The following is a 21,296-nucleotide window of genomic DNA, read 5'->3' as shown; positions in this document are numbered from 1 at the left end:
TCTACAGACTGTACTATACACTATTATTTACTACACACTATACACACTGTTCTGTTCTACACTATCCTGTTCTACAGACTGTACTATACACTATTCATTACTACACACTATACACACTGTTCTGTTCTACACTATCCTGTTCTACAGACTCTACTATACACTATTCATTACTACACACTATACACACTGTTCTGTTCGACACTACTGCACTGCACACTGTTTGGTTCTGCACTATTCTGTACTACACAATTCTTTACTACACACTATTCTGTACTACACACTATTCTGTACTACACAATTCTTTACTACACACTATTCTGTACTACACACTATTCTGTACTACACAATTCTTTACTACACACTATTCTGTACTACACACTATTCTGTGCTACATTACTGTTCTACACTATTCTTTACTTCGCACTATTCCTTACTACACACTGTTCTACAATATTCTGTTCTACACACGGTTCTGTTCTGCGCTATTCTGTTCGACACACTATTCTTTACTACACACTATTCTGTACTACACACTTCTGTTTTACACTACTGTTCTACACTATTCTTTACTACACACTGGCTCCATGCTGCACCCGCGTAACAGGTGGTAGGCCTGCCACACAGTTTCCTCGTGGAATGCAATATAATCGTCATCCAAAAATGCCAATTACCGATTGTTATGAAAACTTGAAATTGGCCCTAAAGAATTGGCAATGCCGATTTAATCGGTCAACCTCTAATTCTGTTCTACACACTGTTCTGTTCTATATTATACTGTTTTACACTATTCTGTACTACACACTATTCTGTACTACATACTGTTATGTTCTACACTATTCTGTACTACATACTGTTATGTTCTACACTATTCTGTACTACAGACTATTCTGTTCTACACTAAACTGTACTTCACACAATTTTCTACACTATACTGTACCCTGTTATCCAAAAACAAGCTTGCTTTCACAGCAGCTAGGCAGCATATTAATGATGTCACGACTTATGGGTGTTTTGTTTTTGTGAAGGAGAAAACAAGATGCTAGGCAATCTAGACGCTCACAGAGTGATGCATGCCGATGAGCCATGACAAGTAGTTGATCGTAGAGTGATGCTGAAAATAGGCTTATGTCTTGGAGCAGACATATTGTGTGTGTGTGTGTGTGTGTGTGTGGTATGTTTTCACACAAAGTGTCTGTATTTGTCTTTGGCTACAGTTGGAGTCGGAAGTTTACATACACTTAGGTTGGAGTCATTAAAACTCATTTTCAACCACTCCACAAATTTCTTGTTAACAAACTATAGTTTTGGCAAGTCTGTTAGGACATCTACTTTGTGCATGACACAAGTCATTTTCCCAACAATTGTTTACAGAGATTATTTCACTTATAATTCAATGTATCACGATTCCAGTGGGTCAGAAGTTTACATACACTAAGTTGACTGTGCCTTTAAACAGTTTGGAAAATTACAGAAAATTATGTCATTCTGATAGGCTAATTGACATAATTTGAGTCAATTGGAGGTGTACCTGTGTGGATGCTTGACATCATGGGAAAATCTAAATAAATCAGCCAAGACCTCAGAAATTGTAGACCTCCACAAGTCTGGTTCATCCTTGGGAGCAATTTCCAACCACCTAAAGGTACCACGTTCAACTGTACAAACAATAGTATGCAAGTATAAACACCATGGGACCACGCAGTCGTCATACTGCTCAGGAAGGAGACGCGTTCTGTCTCCTAGAGATGAACGTACTTTGGTGTGAAAAGTGCAAATCAATCCCAGAACAACAGCAAAGGACCTTGTGAAGATGCTGGAAGAAACAGGTACAAAATTATCTATATCCACAGTAAAATGAGTCCTATATCGACATAACCTGAAAGGCCGCTCAGCAAGGAAGAAGCCACTGCTCCAAAACCGCCATAAAAAAGCCAGACTACGGTTTGCAACTGCACATGGGGACAAAGATCATAGTTTTTGGAGAAATGTCCTCTGGTCTGATGGTCAAAAATATAACTGTTTGGCTCTACCTCCCTAAGGACCATCGTATAAGGACCATTGTATGTTTGGAGGAAAAAGGGAGAGGCTTGCAAGCTGAAAAACACCATCCCAACCATGAAGCCCGGGGGTGGCAGCATCCTGTTGTGGGGGTACTTTGCTGCAGGAGGGACTGGTGCACTTCACAAACTAGATGGCTTCATGAGGATATAAAATCATGTGGATATATTGAAGCATCTCAAGACATCAGATAGGAAGTTAATGCTTGGTCGCAAATGGGTCTTCCAAATGGACAATGACCCCGAACATACTTCCAAAGTTGTGTCAAAATGGCAACGAAGTCAAGATATTGGAGTGGCCATCACAAAGCCCTGACCTCAATCCTATAGAACATTTGTGGGCAGAACTGAAATAGCGTGTGCGAGCAAGGATCCTACAAACTTGACTCATTTACACCAGCTCTGTCAGGAGGAATGGGCCAAAACGTTTCAGACGTTTGACCCAAGTTATTAAACAATTTTAAGGCAATGCTACCAAATGCTAATTGAGTGTATGTAAACTTCTGACCCACTGGGAATATGATGAAAGAAATAAAAGCTGAAATAAATCATTCTCTCTTCTATTATTCTGACATTTCACATTGTTAAAATATAGTGGTGATCCTAACTGACCTAAAACAGGGAATTTTTACTAGGATTGAATGTCAGGAATTGTGAAAAACTGAGTTTAAATGTATTTGGCTAAGGTGTATGTAAACTTCTGACTTCAACTGTATGTAAGTCACAGATCATTTACATAATATTGTTTGTGTGTGTGTTATGTTGTTGTGTGTGTGTTATGTTGGTGTGTGTGTGTGGCTATGATTTATCTTGGCAATACACTGCCTGCACCAGAAACAGCACCCTGTATAAATTACACTAGTCAACAAGATCTAGTATCCACTAAACACCCTGTATATATTAGATAGACTAGTCACTAAGATATAGTATCCACTAAACAACACACTCATCATCAAGACTTACAGCACTGGGCCTGTCTCTACACATTACCCCACCTGAATTATGTTACAGTGGCCACACACACCATTACCCGTGTCGAGGGGGAGGGGGGGGGGGGATTGTCATGCTGGTGTTTACTACAGTTTTATTGGAGGATGCAATAACTGAGGAGGAGGAGAGGTAGAGGAGGAGTGAGGTATAGGTATAGAGGAGGAATGGAGGAGGACAAGGAAGGAATGGAGGAGGACAAAGGAGGAATAGAGGACATAGGTAGAGGAGGGCGGTGTAGAGGAGGGCGGTGTAGAGGGGGATAGAGGAGGGAGGGATAGAGGGGGTAGAGGTAGGTATAGAGGAAGGGAGGGGTAGAGTGGAGGGTGGTAGATAGGAGGGTAGTATAGAGGAGGGAGGTAGAGGGAAGTATAGAGGAGGGAGGGGTTGGGAGGAGGGCGGTAGAGAGGAGGGCAGTATAGAGGAGGGCGGTAGAGAGGAGGGCGGTAGAGAGGAGGGCAGTATAGAGGAGGGCGGTAGAGAGGAGGGCAGTATAGAGGAGGGAGGTAGAGAGGAGGGCGGTAGAGAGGAGGGCAGTATAGAGGAGGGCGGTAGAGAGGAGGGCAGTATAGAGGAGGGCGGTAGAGAGGAGGGCGGTAGAGAGGAGGGCAGTATAGAGGAGGGCGGTAGAGAGGAGGGCGGTAGAGAGGAGGGCAGTATAGAGGAGGGCGGTAGAGAGGAGGGCAGTATAGAGGAGGGCGGTAGAGGGAAGTATAGAGGAGGGAGGTAGAGAGAAGTATAGAGGAGGGAGGTAGAGGAAGGTATAGAGGAGGGAGGTAGAGGAAGGTATAGAAGGGAGGTAGAGGAAGGTATAGAGGAGGGAGGTAGAGGAAGGTATAGAGGAGGGAGGTAGAGGAAGGTATAGAGGAGGGAGGTATAGAGGAGGGAGGTAGAGGAAGGTATAGAGGAGAGAGGTAGAGGAAGGTATAGAGGAGAGAGGTAGAGGAAGGTATAGAGGAGGGAGGTAGAGGAAGGTATAGAGGAGGGAGGTAGAGGAAGTATAGAGGAGGGAGGTAGAGGAAGGTATAGAGGAGGGAGGTAGAGGAAGGTATAGAGGAGGGAGGTATAGAGGAGGGAGGTAGAGGAAGGTATAGAGGAGAGAGGTAGAGGAAGGTATAGAGGAGGGAGGTAGAGGAAGGTATAGAGGAGGGAGGTAGAGGAAGGTATAGAGGAGAGAGGTAGAGGAAGGTATAGAGGAGGGAGGTAGAGGAAGGTATAGAGGAGGGAGGTAGAGGAAGGTATAGAGGAGGGAGGTAGAGGAAGGTATAGAGGAGGGAGGTAGAGGAAGGTATAGAGGAGGGAGGTATAGAGGAGGGAGGTAGAGGAAGGTATAGAGGAGGGAGGTAGAGGAAGGGATAGAGGAGAGGTAGAGGAAGGGAGAGAGGTAGAGGAAGGTATAGAGGAGAGAGGTAGAGGAAGGTATAGAGGAGAGAGGTAGAGGAAGGGACAGAGGAGAGAGGTAGAGGAAGGTATAGAGGAGAGAGGTAGAGGAAGGTATAGAGGAGAGAGGTAGAGGAAGGGACAGAGGAGAGAGGTAGAGGAAGGGATAGAAGAGAGAGGTAGAGGAAGGGATAGAAGAGAGAGGTAGAGGAAGGTATAGAGGAGAGAGGTAGAGGAATGGACAGAGGAGAGAGGTAGAGGAAGGGATAGAAGAGAGAGGTAGAAGAAGGGATAGAAGAGAGAGGTAGAGGAAGGTATAGAAGAGAGAGGTAGAGGAAGGTATAGAGGAGAGAGGTAGAGGAAGGTATAGAGGAGAGAGGTAGAGGAAGGGACAGAGGAGAGAGGTAGAGGAAGGGATAGAAGAGAGAGGTAGAGGAAGGGATAGAAGAGAGAGGTAGAGGAAGGTATAGAGGAGAGAGGTAGAGGAAGGTATAGAGGAGAGAGGTAGAGGAAGGGACAGAGGAGAGAGGTAGAGGAAGGGATAGAAGAGAGAGGTAGAAGAAGGGATAGAAGAGAGAGGTAGAGGAAGGTATAGAGGAGAGAGGTAGAGGAAGGTATAGAAGAGGGAGGTAGAGAGAGAAAGAAGAAGCATTCTAGACATAGAATAAGAGAGAAAGGTAGAGGACAGAAAGGGAGACAGAAGGATGGAGGTAGAAAGAGAGAGATGGTTAACAGGCTAGAAGCTGTGTCAGTTCTATTAGTGGGAGGTTATGGGAGAGTATGGGAGGTTATGGGATGGTTGTAAAGCAGGCAAAGCCCACTGTTTACTACTGGGTACACTGAACACACACACACATACCCCCACACACACGGTACACAAATTCATGCACATACAGAGCTGTTTATGCTATGCTTATGTGGCATAAACAGGAGAGAGTTGTATGTCAGTTTATAAATGCTTGTTTCATTTGAGTTATTGTTTGTAATGTATACCTATAAATTAGGTTTCAATATACAGGTGTCTGTGTATACCTGCGTGTATGTGTGAGTGTGTGTTTATGAGTCAGTGAGCCGTAACCATTGAATTGACCAATCTCTGCATGCATTGGACATGGTTCTGCCGGCAGAAAATCAATGGAACCTCTTTCATGTGAAGTGTCTCTTGTGGGAAAACAACACCCTCTTCTACCACAGGGGTTCTCAGCCTCAGTCCTGGTTCCTCTTCCTGGGTGCACAGGGGTTCTCACCCTCAGTCCTGGTTCCTCTTCCTGGGTGCACAGGGGTTCTCAACCTCAGTCCTGGTTCCTCTTCCTGGGTGCACAGGGTTTCCCACCCTCAGTCCTGGTTCCTCTTCTTGGGTGCACAGGGGTTCTCACCCTCAGTCCTGGTTCCTCTTCCTGGGTGCACAGGGGGTTCCCACCCTCAGTCCTGGTTCCTCTTCCTGGGTGCACAGGGGTTCTCACCCTCAGTCCTGGTTCCTCTTCCTGGGTGCACACGGGTTCTCACCCTCAGTCCTGGTTCCTCTTCCTGGGTGCACAGGGGTTCTCACCCTCAGTCCTGGTTCCTCTTCCTGGGTGCACAGGGGTTCTCACCCTCAGTCCTGGTTCCTCTTCCTGGGTGCACAGGGGGTTCTCACCCTCAGTCCTGGTTCCTCTTCCTGGGTGCACAGGGGGTTCCCAACCTCAGTCCTGGTTCCTCTTCCTGGGTGCACAGGGGTTCTCACCCTCAGTCCTGGTTCCTCTTCCTGGGTGCACAGGGGGTTCCCAACCTCAGTCCTGGTTCCTCTTCCTGGGTGCACAGGGGTTCTCACCCTCAGTCCTGGTTCCTCTTCCTGGGTGCACAGGGGTTCCCAACCTCAGTCCTGGTTCCTCAAGTATATCCTGTACTGTACAGCATACATGTACCTTACTCACCTTGCCCTCTACCCCACTATACAAAACACCACCACACATCACAATAACCAAAACCTCACCACTTCTACAATTGTATATCCAAAACATCTTCCCCAGCTATACAGACAGCCCCCCCCCGACACACCATATCTCCTGGAACATCTCCACACTTTATCATTTTATACAACTCAAATTCCACCCTAAGGTGCGCAGAGACCATCCCATTAAATATTAGTAAAGGGTCTGTTATCCCCCCCTCCTTGTTAGCCAACTTTGCCTGAGCAAACAGAAAATTCAACAACACACATTTGGCCTTCTCCTTATTTGAATACCTGTACCCATTATAAACATCCCAACAGTTAAACACACCTCCAACCTCTCACACAGACATTCCAACAGAGACATTAATGGCATTAACCTGGCGCACACAGAAAACACATGAATCACAGTTTCTCTCATAACACAGAAAGGACACTGACCGACTCCCGGTTCAACCCGGGCCAACCAGCTGTTAGTGGCCAGGGCTCCACGTAGAACCTTCCTGACCTCTTTGGTACTGGGGGTTTGTAGAGCCCCCTCCATCTAAAACCCACAATACTCTCCTCCCCACATACGCCCTGCCACTGATGTGCCTTCACTCCTGTTAGGCTTCTAATGTTCCTTACCTTAATGCAGAGGTTGTAGAGGGCTTTACCTCCCACTCCTTCAAACTCCCTCAGGCTCGGAGTGTTAAAATCTAAAAAGTCCTCCAGACCCCCTTGCCAGTCTCCAGTCTCTGCCGTCACCTGCAGTAGCGGAAACATTGGTGGCCTCTCCCCCTTTTGCCGCTCAAACACCCCCCCTTACCGGCTCAGACAGTGCCTCCTGGAACTCCTCCAGGAATCTCTCCAGCAGTCTAAGAGACGTTATACCTGTTTGTTGTGCCAGGACTTCCGGGGTTTTCTACCCCTTCTCTCCCAGCAGTCACAGGTCTTAGTAAACCTTAGTAAACCTGGTTCCATCAGTTGCCTCTGCAGGGTAGCCGACTGAACTGTTCTCAAAGGGATGTCTGGGTTGTGGAAGATAGGCTCCTCCCACAGCCCAGGCTCCACACCCCCTTCTCGTGTGGGCCTCAGCAGCTGCCAGGCCCTCAGCACGGCAGAGTAAATAAAAGTCTGAGAGACCTGCTGTACTCAGCCTCTCCAGCTTCATGAGGAACAGCTGCCGGTCCAACCCTAATCCACCAGCTCTCCTCAGCCTCTCCAGCCTCATGAAGAACAGCTGCAGGTCCAACCCTAATCCGCCAGCTCTCCTCAGCAGTGTGCATGCTGGTTCCCTCCAGCTTCATGAGGAACAGCTGCAGGTCCAACCCTAATCCGCCAGCTCTCCTCAGCAGCGCGCATGCTGGTTCCCTCCAGCTTCATGAGGAACAGCTGCAGGTCCAACCCTAATCCACCAGCTCTCCTCAGCCTCTCCAGCTTCATGAGGAACAGCTGCCGGTCCAACCCTAATCCACCAGGTCTCCTCAGCAGTGTGCATGCTGGTTCCCTCCAGCTTCATGAGGAACAGCTGCAGGTCCAACCCTAATCCGCCAGCTCTCTTCAGCCTCTCCAGCTTCATGAGGAACAGCTGCCGGTCCAACCCTAATCCGCCAGCTCTCCTCAGCCTCTCCAGCTTCATGAGGAACAGCTGCCGGTCCAACCCTAATCCACCAGCTCTCCTCAGCCTCTCCAGCTTCATGAGGAACAGCTGCCGGTCCAACCCTAATCCTCCAGCTCTCCTCAGCAGTGTGCATGCTGGTTCCCTCCAGCTTCACGAGGAACAGCTGCAGGTCCAACCCTAATCCACCAGCTCTCTTCAGCAGTGTGCATGCTGGTTCCCTCCAGCCAACATCAGTTTGGTACAGCAGTCTCTGCACCGCCTTTAGTCGGAAAGAAGCCACCCTGCTCTCCAATTCCACCAGGCCCTGTCCTCCTTCGTGGACGGTCATGTACAACAATGCCACCCTCAGCCAGTGATGGCTCTTCCAGAAAAAGTCCACCAGCTTGCATTGCAAGCAGACCTGCAGCGGGGGATTGAGTACAGCCAGTTTATGCCACAGAGAAGATGCCACCAGGTTGTTGATTATCAGCACCCTCCCTCTATATGACACTTGGGACAGGAGCCACCTCTACCTGGCCAGTCTTGGCACCACTGCCTGTGACAGTCCCTTCCAGCTCTTCCTGACCCACCTCTCTGAGCCCAGGTACACCCCCAACATTTTAAAACCCTTCACAACCCCACTGCAACCCCCCTGGAAGCAGAGGGGCCTTATCCCCCCATACCCCACATAACAGAGCTTTGCTCTTGCCCCAGTTTACATTAGCTGACAAAGCTCCCTCGTGCACTTTCAGACTAGTCTCTAGTGCCTGCATATCCTGACCATCACAGAAACGTCATCCGCGTGTATAACTGCCCCGATAGAGGGCATCCTTGTCTAATGCCTGGTCTCACCCAGACTGGCCTACTGAGCCCCCCTCCCAACTTGACCATACATGACACCCCAGCATACAACATCTTCAGACCAGTCAAAAGCTCACATTAGAATCTCTCGACAAGTCCAACATGTCCCTGATTAAGAACAAGTTGTCCGTGAACGAGCCTCCCGGTACACAATATGTTTGGCCCCTGTGTACTATAGAGTCCAGATGGGACTTCAGTTAGTTAGAGAGGACCTTGGCAAATATTTTGTAGTTCGCACAGAGCAATGCCTCAGGCCTCCAGTTCTTAAGTTCATGCAAGCCCCCTTTTTTAGGCAGGAGAGTCAGACCTGCCCGTCGACAGCTCATCGGCAACTCTCCTACCCCGATGCATTCACGCAACACGCAAAAGAAGTCCAGTCCAATTATTCACCAGAATTTTTTATAAAACTCCACTGGGAGTTCATCGATGGGGACATCTGGGTTAATGCCTCTGCCAGTTCATGGGACAACAGAGGACTGTCCATTTCATCACTCTGTGCCAGAGAGAGCTTAGGGGAGTTCTTCAAACAAGACCACTATCTCTACCTCCATCTCACAAATTCTACGCTCGAGTTCCCCCTATACTCTCCTAGTCTCTGAGGATGGGAGCGCTGTATACTGTTGACAGAAAAGCCGAAATTGGACTTTCCCCATATTCCACCATTGACTCAGTCTCATGCTCCTCTCTTTGCTGCCCCCATCTTTCCCAAAAAGTCTGGAAACCTGAGCAAAAAGTAGCATCTCGTAAAAGCTTTACATTAAACTTCCAATAGGATGCCTGCCGAGGCTCTGGTGAAATAGACAGCCGAGCCATAGTTATGTGGTGGTCCGAAAAACCCACCGGGAGAATGGTAGCACCCAGCAGCCTATTGCTCTGATTCCTGGACATGTAAAAATGATCAGGTCGGGCTGCACTCACTCTAGCCCCAAAGACCTTTACCCGTGTATACTGTCTTGTGTCAGGATGTTTAGTTCTCCAAACATCCACTAGGTCGAACTGATTAATGACTCCCACTGACCCTGAATGAGGCTCTCCCCCATTTCTGTCTTTCGTAAAAATCCAGTGTACAGTTCCAGTCCCCGCCGACCACCAGCTAAGACAGCCAAATAGAACCTCTCTCTCACTCTCCCTGTGTTAGGTGCATACACATTTATAAAGACAAAACCCATGTTACAACAAGCAGCCTACCCCTTCAGACCTCCTTTGAGTAGCACATTTTTACAGACAGACCCAGTACAAAAAGGACTGCCACCCCTGCACTAAAATGTGTCACATGGCTCAACACACTTGCCCCTTTCCACCAGAGGCCCCAATCGACTTCATTCACAACATCACTATGCGTCTCCTGCAGAAACAACACCTGTACTTTTTTTTTTACATATTCACCCAAAACACTCCTCTTGCCCGCAGCTCTGGCGCCATTTATATTAAGCGAGCAAAAAGTCTCCGTAAGAAGTGGGAGAAAAGCCAGCAAAGAAAGAGACCAATAGCAAAGCTCAGAAAGCCCTAGTGCCAGAAAGAAACTATTTATCTAAACAGTGTCTGAAGGTAGACCTTTACGCACTGTTGTGACCCACTTCCTAAACCGTTTCCTGGGTGAGAGGACACAATGCCCCTCATTTTTCATAGCATGTTGCACTGATCTTACAAACTTTCTCGGATCAGAAAAAAAGCCTCAGATTAATTTTTTTCCTCTTGGTCTCATTCAGGAACCTTGCCAGTTCCCTCACTGTATACTTTGACCCCTCTGCTTGACTGGCTGTCAGCTCCAGACCCATTGAGGAGGAGTCTGACTCACTTTCTTCCTCCTCATCTCCATCTCCCATCCTGAGAACCTGCCCTTCCTCTCTGGTCAGCCCCCCCCCCCCCCCCCCCCCCCCCCCCCCTGGTCAGGTTCCTTGGTGCCTTTGACCACACCAGCCTCTCCACTCCCAACTTCTTTCTTCCCCCCCTTTTCCTTTTCTTCTTGACACCCTCCCCCCCCCCCTAGTCTCTTACACTCCCCAACTATACTCTCCTCATCCACTAGCATAACCTGACTAGGCCCAGCCTCATCTACCCCACCATCCCTGGCATGACTAGGCCCAGCCTCTGCTGCCTGCGTCGCATTGCCCCTTGCACGTTGACCTCTTTCCCCCACTGGCACTTGTAGCCACACCCTGTCTACGGCCTTTATGTGGGCACGCAAAGCTCTTATGCCCCAAATCCCCACACTCAAAGCACCGTAGACTATCTGTGCTGGCAAACCCTGCGTAGGGCCCCTCCCAATGCCTCACTTTAAAATGCACATTTAGCTGTTGCTCATTGTTATTCAGAAACATGAACACTTGCCTCCAGAACGAAACAACATGCTTAACGGCATCTGCCTGAAAGCCTGCTGACAGTACAACGAAAACCGCTAGCAAACTTACCAAAATGACTCAGCTCTTTCCTGATATGATCATCCGTAATCAGCAGAGGCAAATTTGCGACTACAACCCTGGTCGAAGTGGTAGAAGGAGGCGAAATTGGCACCAACACACCCCTTACAAATAATATTTTCATGAACACAACCACAGCTTTGTTCATTCTGGAAGCAGAATTTATAAATTCAGCTCCTACTGTTCACCGACAATGAGCAGAACCTCCTCCACCTTAACTCCATTCTCAGGAACACACCTGAATACGACAGCATCTCCTCCCTGAGAGAGAGAGAGAGAGAGAGAAGAGAGAGAGAGAGAGAGAGAGAGAGAGAGAGAGAGAGAGAGAGAGAGAGAGAGAGAGAGAGAGAGAGAGAGAGAGAGAGAGAGAGAGAGAGAGAGAGAGAGAGAGAGAGAGAGAGAGAGAGGAGAGAGAGAGAGAGAGAGAGAGAGAGAGAGAGAGAGAGAGAGAGAGAGAGAGAGAGAGAGAGAGAGAGAGAGAGAGAGAGAGAGAGAGAGAGATGCCCTTTATGGTTGTGGGGTCTGCTCACCAACCAAGAATTCACTAAATGGGACAGAATCCAAATTGAGACTACATGCAGAATTCTGCAAAAATGTCCTCTGTGTACAACGTGAAACACTAAATAATGCATGCAGAGCAGAATTAGGCAGATACCCGCTAATTATCAAAATCCAGAATAGAGACGTTAAATTCTACAACCACCTAAAAGGAAGCGATTTCCAAACCATCCATAACCAAGCCATCACCTACAGAGAGATTAACCCCTAAGCAAGCTGGTCCTGGGACTCTGTTCACAAACACAAACAGAGCCCCAGGACAGCAACACAATTAGACCCAAACAACAAAAATAAGCTAAGCCACATCAGTACGCTGGACTGCTGTAACTTTATAGGGGGATACAATACTTAGAGGGGACACCTCTAGCCTTTCACCAGGTGCTAGAATTGACTTCCTGTTTTGCAACAAAGCATCCTTCACTCATGCTGCCAAACATACCCTTGTAAAACTGACCATCCTACCAATCCTCGACTTCGGCAATGTCATTTACAAAATAGCCTCCAATACCCTACTCAACAAATTGGACGCAGTCTATCACAGTGCCATCCGTTTTGTCACCAAAGCCCCATATGCTACCCACCATTGCGACCTGTACGCACTCGTTGGCTGGCCCTCGCTTCATACTCGTCGCCAAACCCACTGGCTACAGGTTATCTACAAGTCTCTGCTAGCTAAAGCCCCACCTTATCTCAGCTCACTGGTCACCATAGCATCACCCACCTGTAGTACGCGCTCCAGCAGGTATATCTCTCTGGTCACCCCCAAAACCAATTCTTTCTTTGGCCGCCTCTCCTTCCAGTTCTCTGCTGCCAATGACTGGAACGAACTACAAAAATCTCTGAAACTGGAAACACTTATCTCCCTCACTAGCTTTAAGCACCAGCTGTCAGAGCAGCTCACAGATTACTGCACCTGTACATAGCCCATCTATAATTTAGCCCAAACAACTACCTCTCCCCCTACTGTATTTATTTATTTATTTTGCTCCTTTGCACCCATTATTTTTATTTATACTTTTCACATTCTTCCACTGCAAATCTACCATTCCAGTGTTTTACTTGCTATATTGTATTTACTTTGCCACCATGGCCTTTTTTTGCCTTTACCTCCCTTATCTCACCTCATTTGCTCACGTCGTATATAGACTTGTTTCTACTGTATTATTGACTGTATGTTTGTTTTACTCCATGTGTAACTCTGTGTCGTTGTATGTGTCGAACTGCTTTGCTTTATCTTGGCGAGGTCGCAATTGTAAGTGAGAACTTGTTCTCAACTTTGTTAACCAGGTTAAACCTGGTTAAATAAAGGTGAAATAAAAATAAATAAAATAAAGGTGCAACATTGCCCTCTCTTTGAGCCATGACGTAGGTCAGAGGTCATGAGTGTGAGCTGAGGTTACTGCCTGTGGGGTGTGTGTGTTGAACATTGCCAGAGAGTTTTTAAATGGAACCATATGCTTCCTGCCAAATAGCTTTTTGGAATACTGGGAAGGTGTGAAAGTTCTCTCTCTATTAAAAACAGGGAGGCTGTGCCCATCCAAGGATATAGTGTGCGTGTGTGGAGGATCTCTCTCTCCCAGTGCTAATGCCAGATAGAGTGAGAGATGGGTCAGTTGGCTGTGAAGTGTTAGCCACAAGGGGGCTTCTCTCTCTCTCGTCTCTCTCTCTCCGTCTCTCTCTCTCTCTCTCCGTCTCTCTCCCTCTCCGTCTCTCTCTCCGTCTCTCTCCCTCTCAGTCTCTCTCTCCGTCTCTCTCTCTCTCCGTCTCTCTCTCCGTCTCTCTCTCCGTCTCTCTCCGTCTCTCTCTCTCTCTGTCTCTCTCCCTCTCCGTCTCTCTCTTTCTCTCCGTCTCTCTTTCTCTCCGTCTCTCTCCGTCTCTCTCCCTCTCCGTCTATCTCTCTCTCCCTCTCCATCTCTCTCTCTCTCCGTCTCTCTCTCTCTCCGTCTCCGTCTCTCTCCGTCTCTCTCCCTCTCTGTCTCTCTCTCTCTCCGTCTCTCTCTCTCCGTCTCTCTCCATCTCCCTCTCTCCATCTTGCTCTTCTCTTTTTCCCTTTGTTCCTCACTCCTGCTTCTCTCTCTGTCTATCAAAGCTGTCTTTTTAAAACTCATCTTTTTCATTTCTCTTTTTCATCTCACTCTCTCTTTCTCCACCCCCCCTCTTTCTCACACAGACACATACACACACACAACCCCCTCCCCCTTTCTCACTCACACAGACACACACACAGATACCCCACCTCTCTCACTCACACAAACACACACACAGAACCACCCACCCTCTCTCACTCACACAGACACACACACTTTTAAGTGTTTTGCCTAGTTTGTTTACCTAGCTCCTCCTGTATGTTAATGTAAATGTTAGCGATAATGCTATGCAGCAGAGGAAACGGTGCCTGGTGTTCTCCCAGACAGATCGCTGGTCACACAGTGGCTGTTCAAACAAGTACACTTGTCCCACCGCCCTCTGATTTCATCTTCCCAGAGATAGCCTGAAATTACCTGTTTATTTACACGCCTCTAGCTGTGTACTTATCCTTCTGCAGATTAGCTAGGATAGCTGTGTGTGTGTGTGTGTGTGTGGGGGGGGGGGGGGGGGTTCTGTGTGTGTGTATGCCTATACACTAGTACAGTGGGGCAAAAAAGTATTTAGTCAGCCACCAATTGTGCAAGTTCTCCCTCTTAAAGATGAGAGAGGCCTGTAATTTTCATCATAGGTACACTTCAACTATGACAGACAAAATTAGAAAAAAACATCCAGAAAATCACATTGTAGGATATTTAATGAATTTATTTGCAAATTATGGTGGAAAATAAGTATTTGGTCGATAACAAAAGTTTATCTCAATACTTTGTTACCTTTTTGTTGGCAATGACAGAGGTCAATGACAGAGGTCAATGACAGAGGTCAAACGTTTTCTGTAAGTCTTCACAAGGCTTTCACACACTGTTGCTGGTATTTTGGCCCATTCTTCCATGCAGATCTCCTCTAGAGCAGTGATGTTTTGAGCTGTTGCTGGTATTTTGGCACATTCCTCCATGCAGATCTCCTCTAGAGCAGTGATGTTTTGGGGCTGTTGCTGGTCAACACAGACTTTCAACTCCCTCCAAAGATTTTCTATGGGGTTGAGATCTGGAGACTGGCTAGGCCACTCCAGGACCTTGAAATGCTTCTACGAAGCCACTACTTCGTTGCCCGGGCGGTGTGTTTGGGATCATTGTCATGCTGAAAGACCCAGCCACGTTTCATCTTGAATGCCCTTGCTGATGGAAGGAGGTTTTCACTCAAAATCTCACGATGCATGGCCCCATTCATTCTTTCCTTTACACGGATCAGTTGTCCTGGTCCCTTTGCAGAAAAACAGCCCCAAAGCATGATGTTTCCACCCCAATGCTTCACAGTAGGTATGGTGTTCTTTGGATGCAACTCAGCATTCTTCGTCCTCCAAACACGACGAGTTCAGGTTTTACCAAAAAGTTATATTTTGGTTTCATCTGACCATATGACATTCTCCCAATCTTCTTCTGGATCATCCAAATGCTCTCTAGCAAACTTCAGACGGGCCTGGACATGTACTGGCTTAAGCAGGGGGACACGTCTGGCACTGCAGGATTTGAGTCCCCGGCGGCGTAGTGTGTTACTGATGGTAGGCTTTGTTACTTTGGTCCCAGCTCTCTACAGGTCATTCACTAGGTCCCCCCGTGTGGCTCTGGGATTTTTGCTCACTGTTCTTGTGATAATTTTGACCCCACGGGGTGAGATCTTGCGTGGAGCCCCCAGATCGAGGGAGATTATCAGTGGTCTTGTATGTCTTCCATTTCCTAATAATTGTTCCCACAGTTGATTTCTTCAAACCAAGCTGCTTACCTATTGCAGATTCAGTCTTCCCAGCCTGGTGCAGGTCTACAATTTTGTTTCTGGTGTTCTTTGACAGCTCTTTGGTCTTGTCCATAGTGGAGTTTGGAGTGTGACTGTTTGAGGTTGTGGACAGGTGTCTTTTATACTGACAACAAGTTCAAACAGGTGCCATTAATACAGGTAACGAGTGGAGGACAGAGGGGCCTCTTAAACAAGAAGTTACAGGTCTTTGAGAGCCAGAAATCTTGCTTGCTTGTAGGTGACCAAATACTTATTTTCCACCATAATTTGCAAATAAATTCATAAAAAAATCCTACAATGTGATTTTCTGGATTTTTTTTCTCATTTTGTCTGTCATAGTTGAAGTGTACCTATGATGAAAATTACAGGCCTCTCTCATCTTTTTAAGTGGGAGATCTTGCACAATTGGTGGCTGACTAAATACTTTTTTGCCCCACTGTATGTTTATGTGTGAGAACAGGCTGCATTGAAAATGAACACGCAAAATAGTTTCTGATCATTGACTGTCCAGTATATAATCGATAGGCTCTATAACTGCATCACGTTCATTCACTATAAGATTCATAGTTTTGAGCGTTATGACAGACATGTATTGGTGTGTTATTAGCAGAACACATTATGACAGACAGGTATTGGTGTGTTATTAGCAGAACACATTATGACAGACATGTATTGGTGTGTTATTAGCAGAACACATTATGACAGACAAGTATTGGTGTGTTATTAGCAGAACACATTATGACAAACAGGTATTGGTGTGTTATTAGCAGAACACATTATGGCAGACAGGTATTGGTGTGTTATTAGCAGAACATATTATGACAGACAGGTATTGGTGTGTTATTAGCAGAACACATTATGACAGACATGTATTGGTGTGTTATTAGCAGAACACATTATGACAGACATGTATTGGTGTGTTATTAGCAGAACACATTATGGCAGACAGGTATTGGTGTGTTATTAGCAGAACACATTATGACAGACATGTATTGGTGTGTTATTAGCAGAACACATTATGACAGACATGTATTGGTGTGTTATTAGCAGAACACATTATGGCAGACAGGTATTGGTGTGTTATTAGCAGAACACATTATGACAGACATGTATTGGTGTGTTATTAGCAGAACACATTATGACAGACATGTATTAGTGTGTTATTAGCAGAACACATTATGGCAGACAGGTATTGGTGTGTTATTAGCAGAACACATTATGACAGACAGATATTGGTGTGTTATTAGCAGAACACATTATGACAGACATGTATTGGTGTGTTATTAGCAGAACACATTATGACAGACATGTATTGGTGTGTTATTAGCAGAACACATTATGACAGACATGTATTGGTGTGTTATTAGCAGAACACATTATGACAGACAAGTATTGGTGTGTTATTAGCAGAACACATTATGACAGACAGGTATTGGTGTGTTATTAGCAGAACACATTATGACAGACAGGTATTGGTGTGTTATTAGCAGAACACATTATGACAGACAGGTATTGGTGTGTTATTAGCAGAACACATTATGACAGCCAGGTATTGGTGTGTTATTAGCAGAACACATTATGACAGACAGGTATTGGTGTGTTATTAGCAGCAGGTGTCTGTTGCTTATAGCTCATCCAGTCGCTGGCTGATATCGGTAAGCTGTCAGAGCTAATGGAAATATATTGGTTTCCTTTGGCAACATGGAGTGACGGTTCCCTGTCTCTATCCCACCCTCTCTGTATCAGCAGTGCGCACAGTTCTGTTCTGGAAGATTCCACTATAGAAAGGGGAGGAGGGGGGATAGAAGGGGGAACGGAGCGTTTGATTAGCCCATCAGGCGCAGCGCTGTAGTGTTTTTGCCCCCTGCGTCGGTCAGTATGTGTTTAATGTGTGGGTTTGTTTACAGTTTTTTTCATCACTGTTCTCTCTCTCTCTCTCTCTCTCTCTATCCCTCTCTCTCTATATATCCCTCTCTCTCTATATCCCTCTCTCTCTCTATATCCCTCTCTCTCTCTATATCCCTCTCTCTCTCTATCCCTCTCTCTCTCTCTATATCCCTCTCTCTCTATATCCCTCTCTCTATATCCCTCTCTCTCTCTATATCCCTCTCTCTCTCTCTATATATATATCCCTCTCTCTATATCCCTCTCTCTCTCTATATATCCCTCTCTCTATATCCCTCTCTCTCTCTCTCTCTCTCTCTCTATATCCCTCTCTCTATATCCCTCTCTCTCTCTATATCCCTCTCTCTCTCGCTCTATCCTCTCTCTCTCGCTCTATCCCTCTCTTGCTCTATCCCTCTCTCTCTCTATATCCCTCTCTCTCTCTCTCTCTCTCTATATCCCTCTCTCTCGCTCTATCCCTCTCTCTCTCTCTATATATATCCCTCTCTCTCTCTATATCCCTCTCTCTCTCTCTATCCCTTTCCCTCTTTTCTATCTCGCTCTCTTTCCCTCTCTTTCTATTATCTCTCTCTCTCTCTCTCTCTCTCTCTCTATCCCTCTCTCTCTCTTTCCCTCTCTTCGCTCTCTTCTCTCTTTTTCTATCTCGCTCTCTTTCCCTCTCTCTTTCCCTCTCTTCGCTCTCTTCTCTCTTTTTCCTATCTCGCTCTCTTTCCCTCTCTCTTTCCCTCTCTTCGCTCTCCTGTTCTCTCTTTTTCTATCTCGCTCTCTTTCCCTCTCTCTTTCCCTCTCTTCGCTCTCTTCTCTCTTTTTCTATCTCGCTCTCTTTCCCTCTCGCTCTCTTTCCCTCTAGCTCTCTTTACCTCTCTCGCTCTCTCTCTCCTCCCTCTCTCGCACTCTCTCTCTCTGGCACTCTCTCTCGCGCTCTCTCTCTCTGGCGCTCTCTCTCGCGCTCTCTCTCTTTCCTTCCCTCCACTGTACTGCAGGGATGAATAAATTAAAGAGGGATGTGGAGAGGAGAGGAAGAGGGGAGTGCCATAGCTCTCGAGGGAAGAGAGAGCAGGCATGTACTGAGAGGCACAAGAGTGGTAGGAGAGGGGGTTTCAGAGCCAGGTGGAAAGAAGACAATAGCAGTGAAAAAGGGGGGTCTGGAATGGTGTGTATGTTCATACTGTATGTGCCCGTGTGTGAATATGTATGTGTTTGTGTACCTTTTCCTTGATGACAGCTTTGCACACTCTTGGCATTCTCTCAACCAGCTTCATGAGGAATGCTTTTCAACAGTTTTGAAGTAGTTCCCACATATGCTGAGCACTTGTTGGCTGCTTTTTCCTTCACTCTGCGGAACAACTCATCCCAAACCATCTCAATTGGGTTGCAATCGGGTGATTTTGAAAGCCAGGTCATCTGATGCAGCACTCCGTCACTCTCCTTCTTGGTAAAATTGCCCTTACACAGCCTGGAGGTGTGTTGGGTCATTGTTCTGTTGAAAAATAAATTATAGTCCCACTAAGCGCAAACCAGATGGGATGGCGTATTGCTGCAGAATGCCATGCTGGTTAAGTGTGCCTAGAATTCTAAATGACTGACAGTGTCACCAGCAAAGTACCCCCGCACCATCACACCTCCTCCTCCATGCTTCACGGTAGGAACCACACATGCAAAGATCATCATACTCTGCGTCTCACAAAGCCACGGCGGTTGGAACCAAAAATCACACATTTGGACACATCAGACCAAAGGACCGATTTCCACCGGTCTAATGTCCATTGGTCGTGTTTCTTGGCCCAAGCAATTCTCTTCTTCTTATTGTTGTCCTTTAGTAGTGTTTTTTTTGCAGCAATTTGACCATGAAGGCCTGATTCACGTAGTCCCCTCTGAACAGTTGATGTTGAGATGTGTCTGTTACTTGAACTCTGGGAAGCATTTATTTGGGCTGCAATCTGAGGTGCAGTTAACTCTAATGAACTTATGCTCTGCAGCAGAGGTAACTCTGGGTCTTACTTTCCTGTGGTGGTCCTCATGAGAGCCAGTTTCATCATAGCGCTTGAGGATTTTTGCGACTGCACTTAAAGAAATGTTCAAAAGTTCCGTAGTGCTATCTTGTGTATACCACCCCTACTTTGTCACAACTGATTGGCTCAAATGCATTAAGGAAATGAATTCTACATAAGAACTTTTAACAAGGCACCTGTTAATTGAAATTCATTCCAGGTGACTACCTCATGAAGCTGGTTGAGACAATGCCAAGAGCGTGCAAAAGCTGTCATCATGGCAAACGGTGGCTAATTTGAAGAATCTCAAATCTATAATATATTTTGATTTGTTTAACACATTTTTGTGGTTACTACATGATTCAATATGTGTTATTTCATAGTTGTGATGTCTTCACTATTATTCTACAATGTAGAAAATGTGAAAAATAAAGAAAAACCCTTGAATAAGTAGATGTGTCCAAACGTTTGACTGGTACTGTACTTTCATGCATGCCCGTGTGTGTTTGTGCGTGTATATGTGTGTGTACCTACGTTCTTACATGCCCCCCCCCCCCCCCATGTGTGTGTGTGTGTGTGCGTACCTACGTTCTTACGTGCCTGTGTTGTGTGTGTGAATGTGTTGTGTTCCCATGCCCAGCTCCAGTGACCCAGAGTAGAGTTAGATTAGCCTGTTCCCCCTTCTTTCTCTTCTCCCAATGCTGGATTGTATTACAGATTCACACACAGACCTCACACTACACACACACACACTCTACTCACACACACACCCACACACTACACACACTGAATTAGGAGGAAAATGATGTATCCTCTATTAATTGAACCAGCACATAATTTTCCATTCCATCTCGTGTCCACAATGAACCCTGATGTGCATGTGTGTGCGTATCTGAGAGAGAATGTGTGTCTAAGAGTGTTTGTCTGTGAGAGGGAGAAACATATGTGTGTGTGTAAATATATATGTGTGTGGTATACAGTATCAACAGCATGCTTGTGGAACCAATCATCCCTTTTTGTAATGCTCTCCTGCTGTGTCCTGTACTACCCTGTACGGCGGTGTCCTGTACTGCCCTGTACGGCTGTGTCCTGTACTACCCTGTACGGCGGTGTCCTGTACTACCCTGTATGGCTGTGTCCTGTACTACCCTGTATGGCTGTGTCCTGTACTACCCTGTATGGCTGTGTCCTGTACTACCCTGTATGGCTGTGTCCTGTACTGCCCTGTACAGCGGTGTCCTGTACTGCCCTGTACGGCGGTGTCCTGTACTGCCCTGTACGGCGGTGATCTGTACGGTGGTGTCCTGTACTGCCCTGTACGGCAGTACAGAGATGAGGTTGAAGAGAAGAACACTGCCCTGGAGATTCAGGAGAGTCCTCTGGTCAACTCTATGTGTGACACTAGAGTTTGTCCCACACAGTAGATGGCGCTGTGGATGCAAAGACTGACAGTCCATGAGGTCAACATAATAGATGGATCCATATTGTGAAGCGATACATTATTTTTTTACTCTGACAGTTGTTCCCCCCTGTATACAGAACCATGAGAGGGAGACGGCGCTGCACTGTGCGGCCCAGTACGGCCACTCTGAGGTGGTGTCTATTCTACTGCAGGAGCTGACAGACCCCACCATGAGGAACAGCCGCGACGAGACGCCCCTGGACCTGGCTGCACTCTACGGACGACTTCAGGTGAGGATGGACCTGAGCAATGTTTCTTCCTTCTACAGAGTTTTCCCAAACTGA

At 46.6% G+C, this 21,296-nt stretch overlaps 1 protein-coding gene across 1 annotated transcript in view; it reads left to right on the top strand.

The window, feature by feature from the left end:
* LOC109896252 (ankyrin repeat and sterile alpha motif domain-containing protein 1B-like) overlaps window positions 1-21,296 on the top strand; it is a 90,406-nt gene extending 69,110 nt beyond the window's left edge. The window contains exon 4 of the mRNA XM_020490529.2: window positions 21,090-21,296. Within this exon, the coding sequence (XP_020346118.2) occupies window positions 21,090-21,296 (207 nt within the window). The remainder of the gene's footprint in view (window positions 1-21,089) is intronic.

This window comes from Oncorhynchus kisutch, linkage group LG9, assembly GCF_002021735.2.
Source record: "Oncorhynchus kisutch isolate 150728-3 linkage group LG9, Okis_V2, whole genome shotgun sequence".
Classification (NCBI taxonomy): domain Eukaryota; kingdom Metazoa; phylum Chordata; class Actinopteri; order Salmoniformes; family Salmonidae; genus Oncorhynchus; species Oncorhynchus kisutch.
The sequence above is the reverse complement of the archived record's forward strand: the minus strand, read 5'-3'. Positions and strand labels throughout refer to the sequence as shown.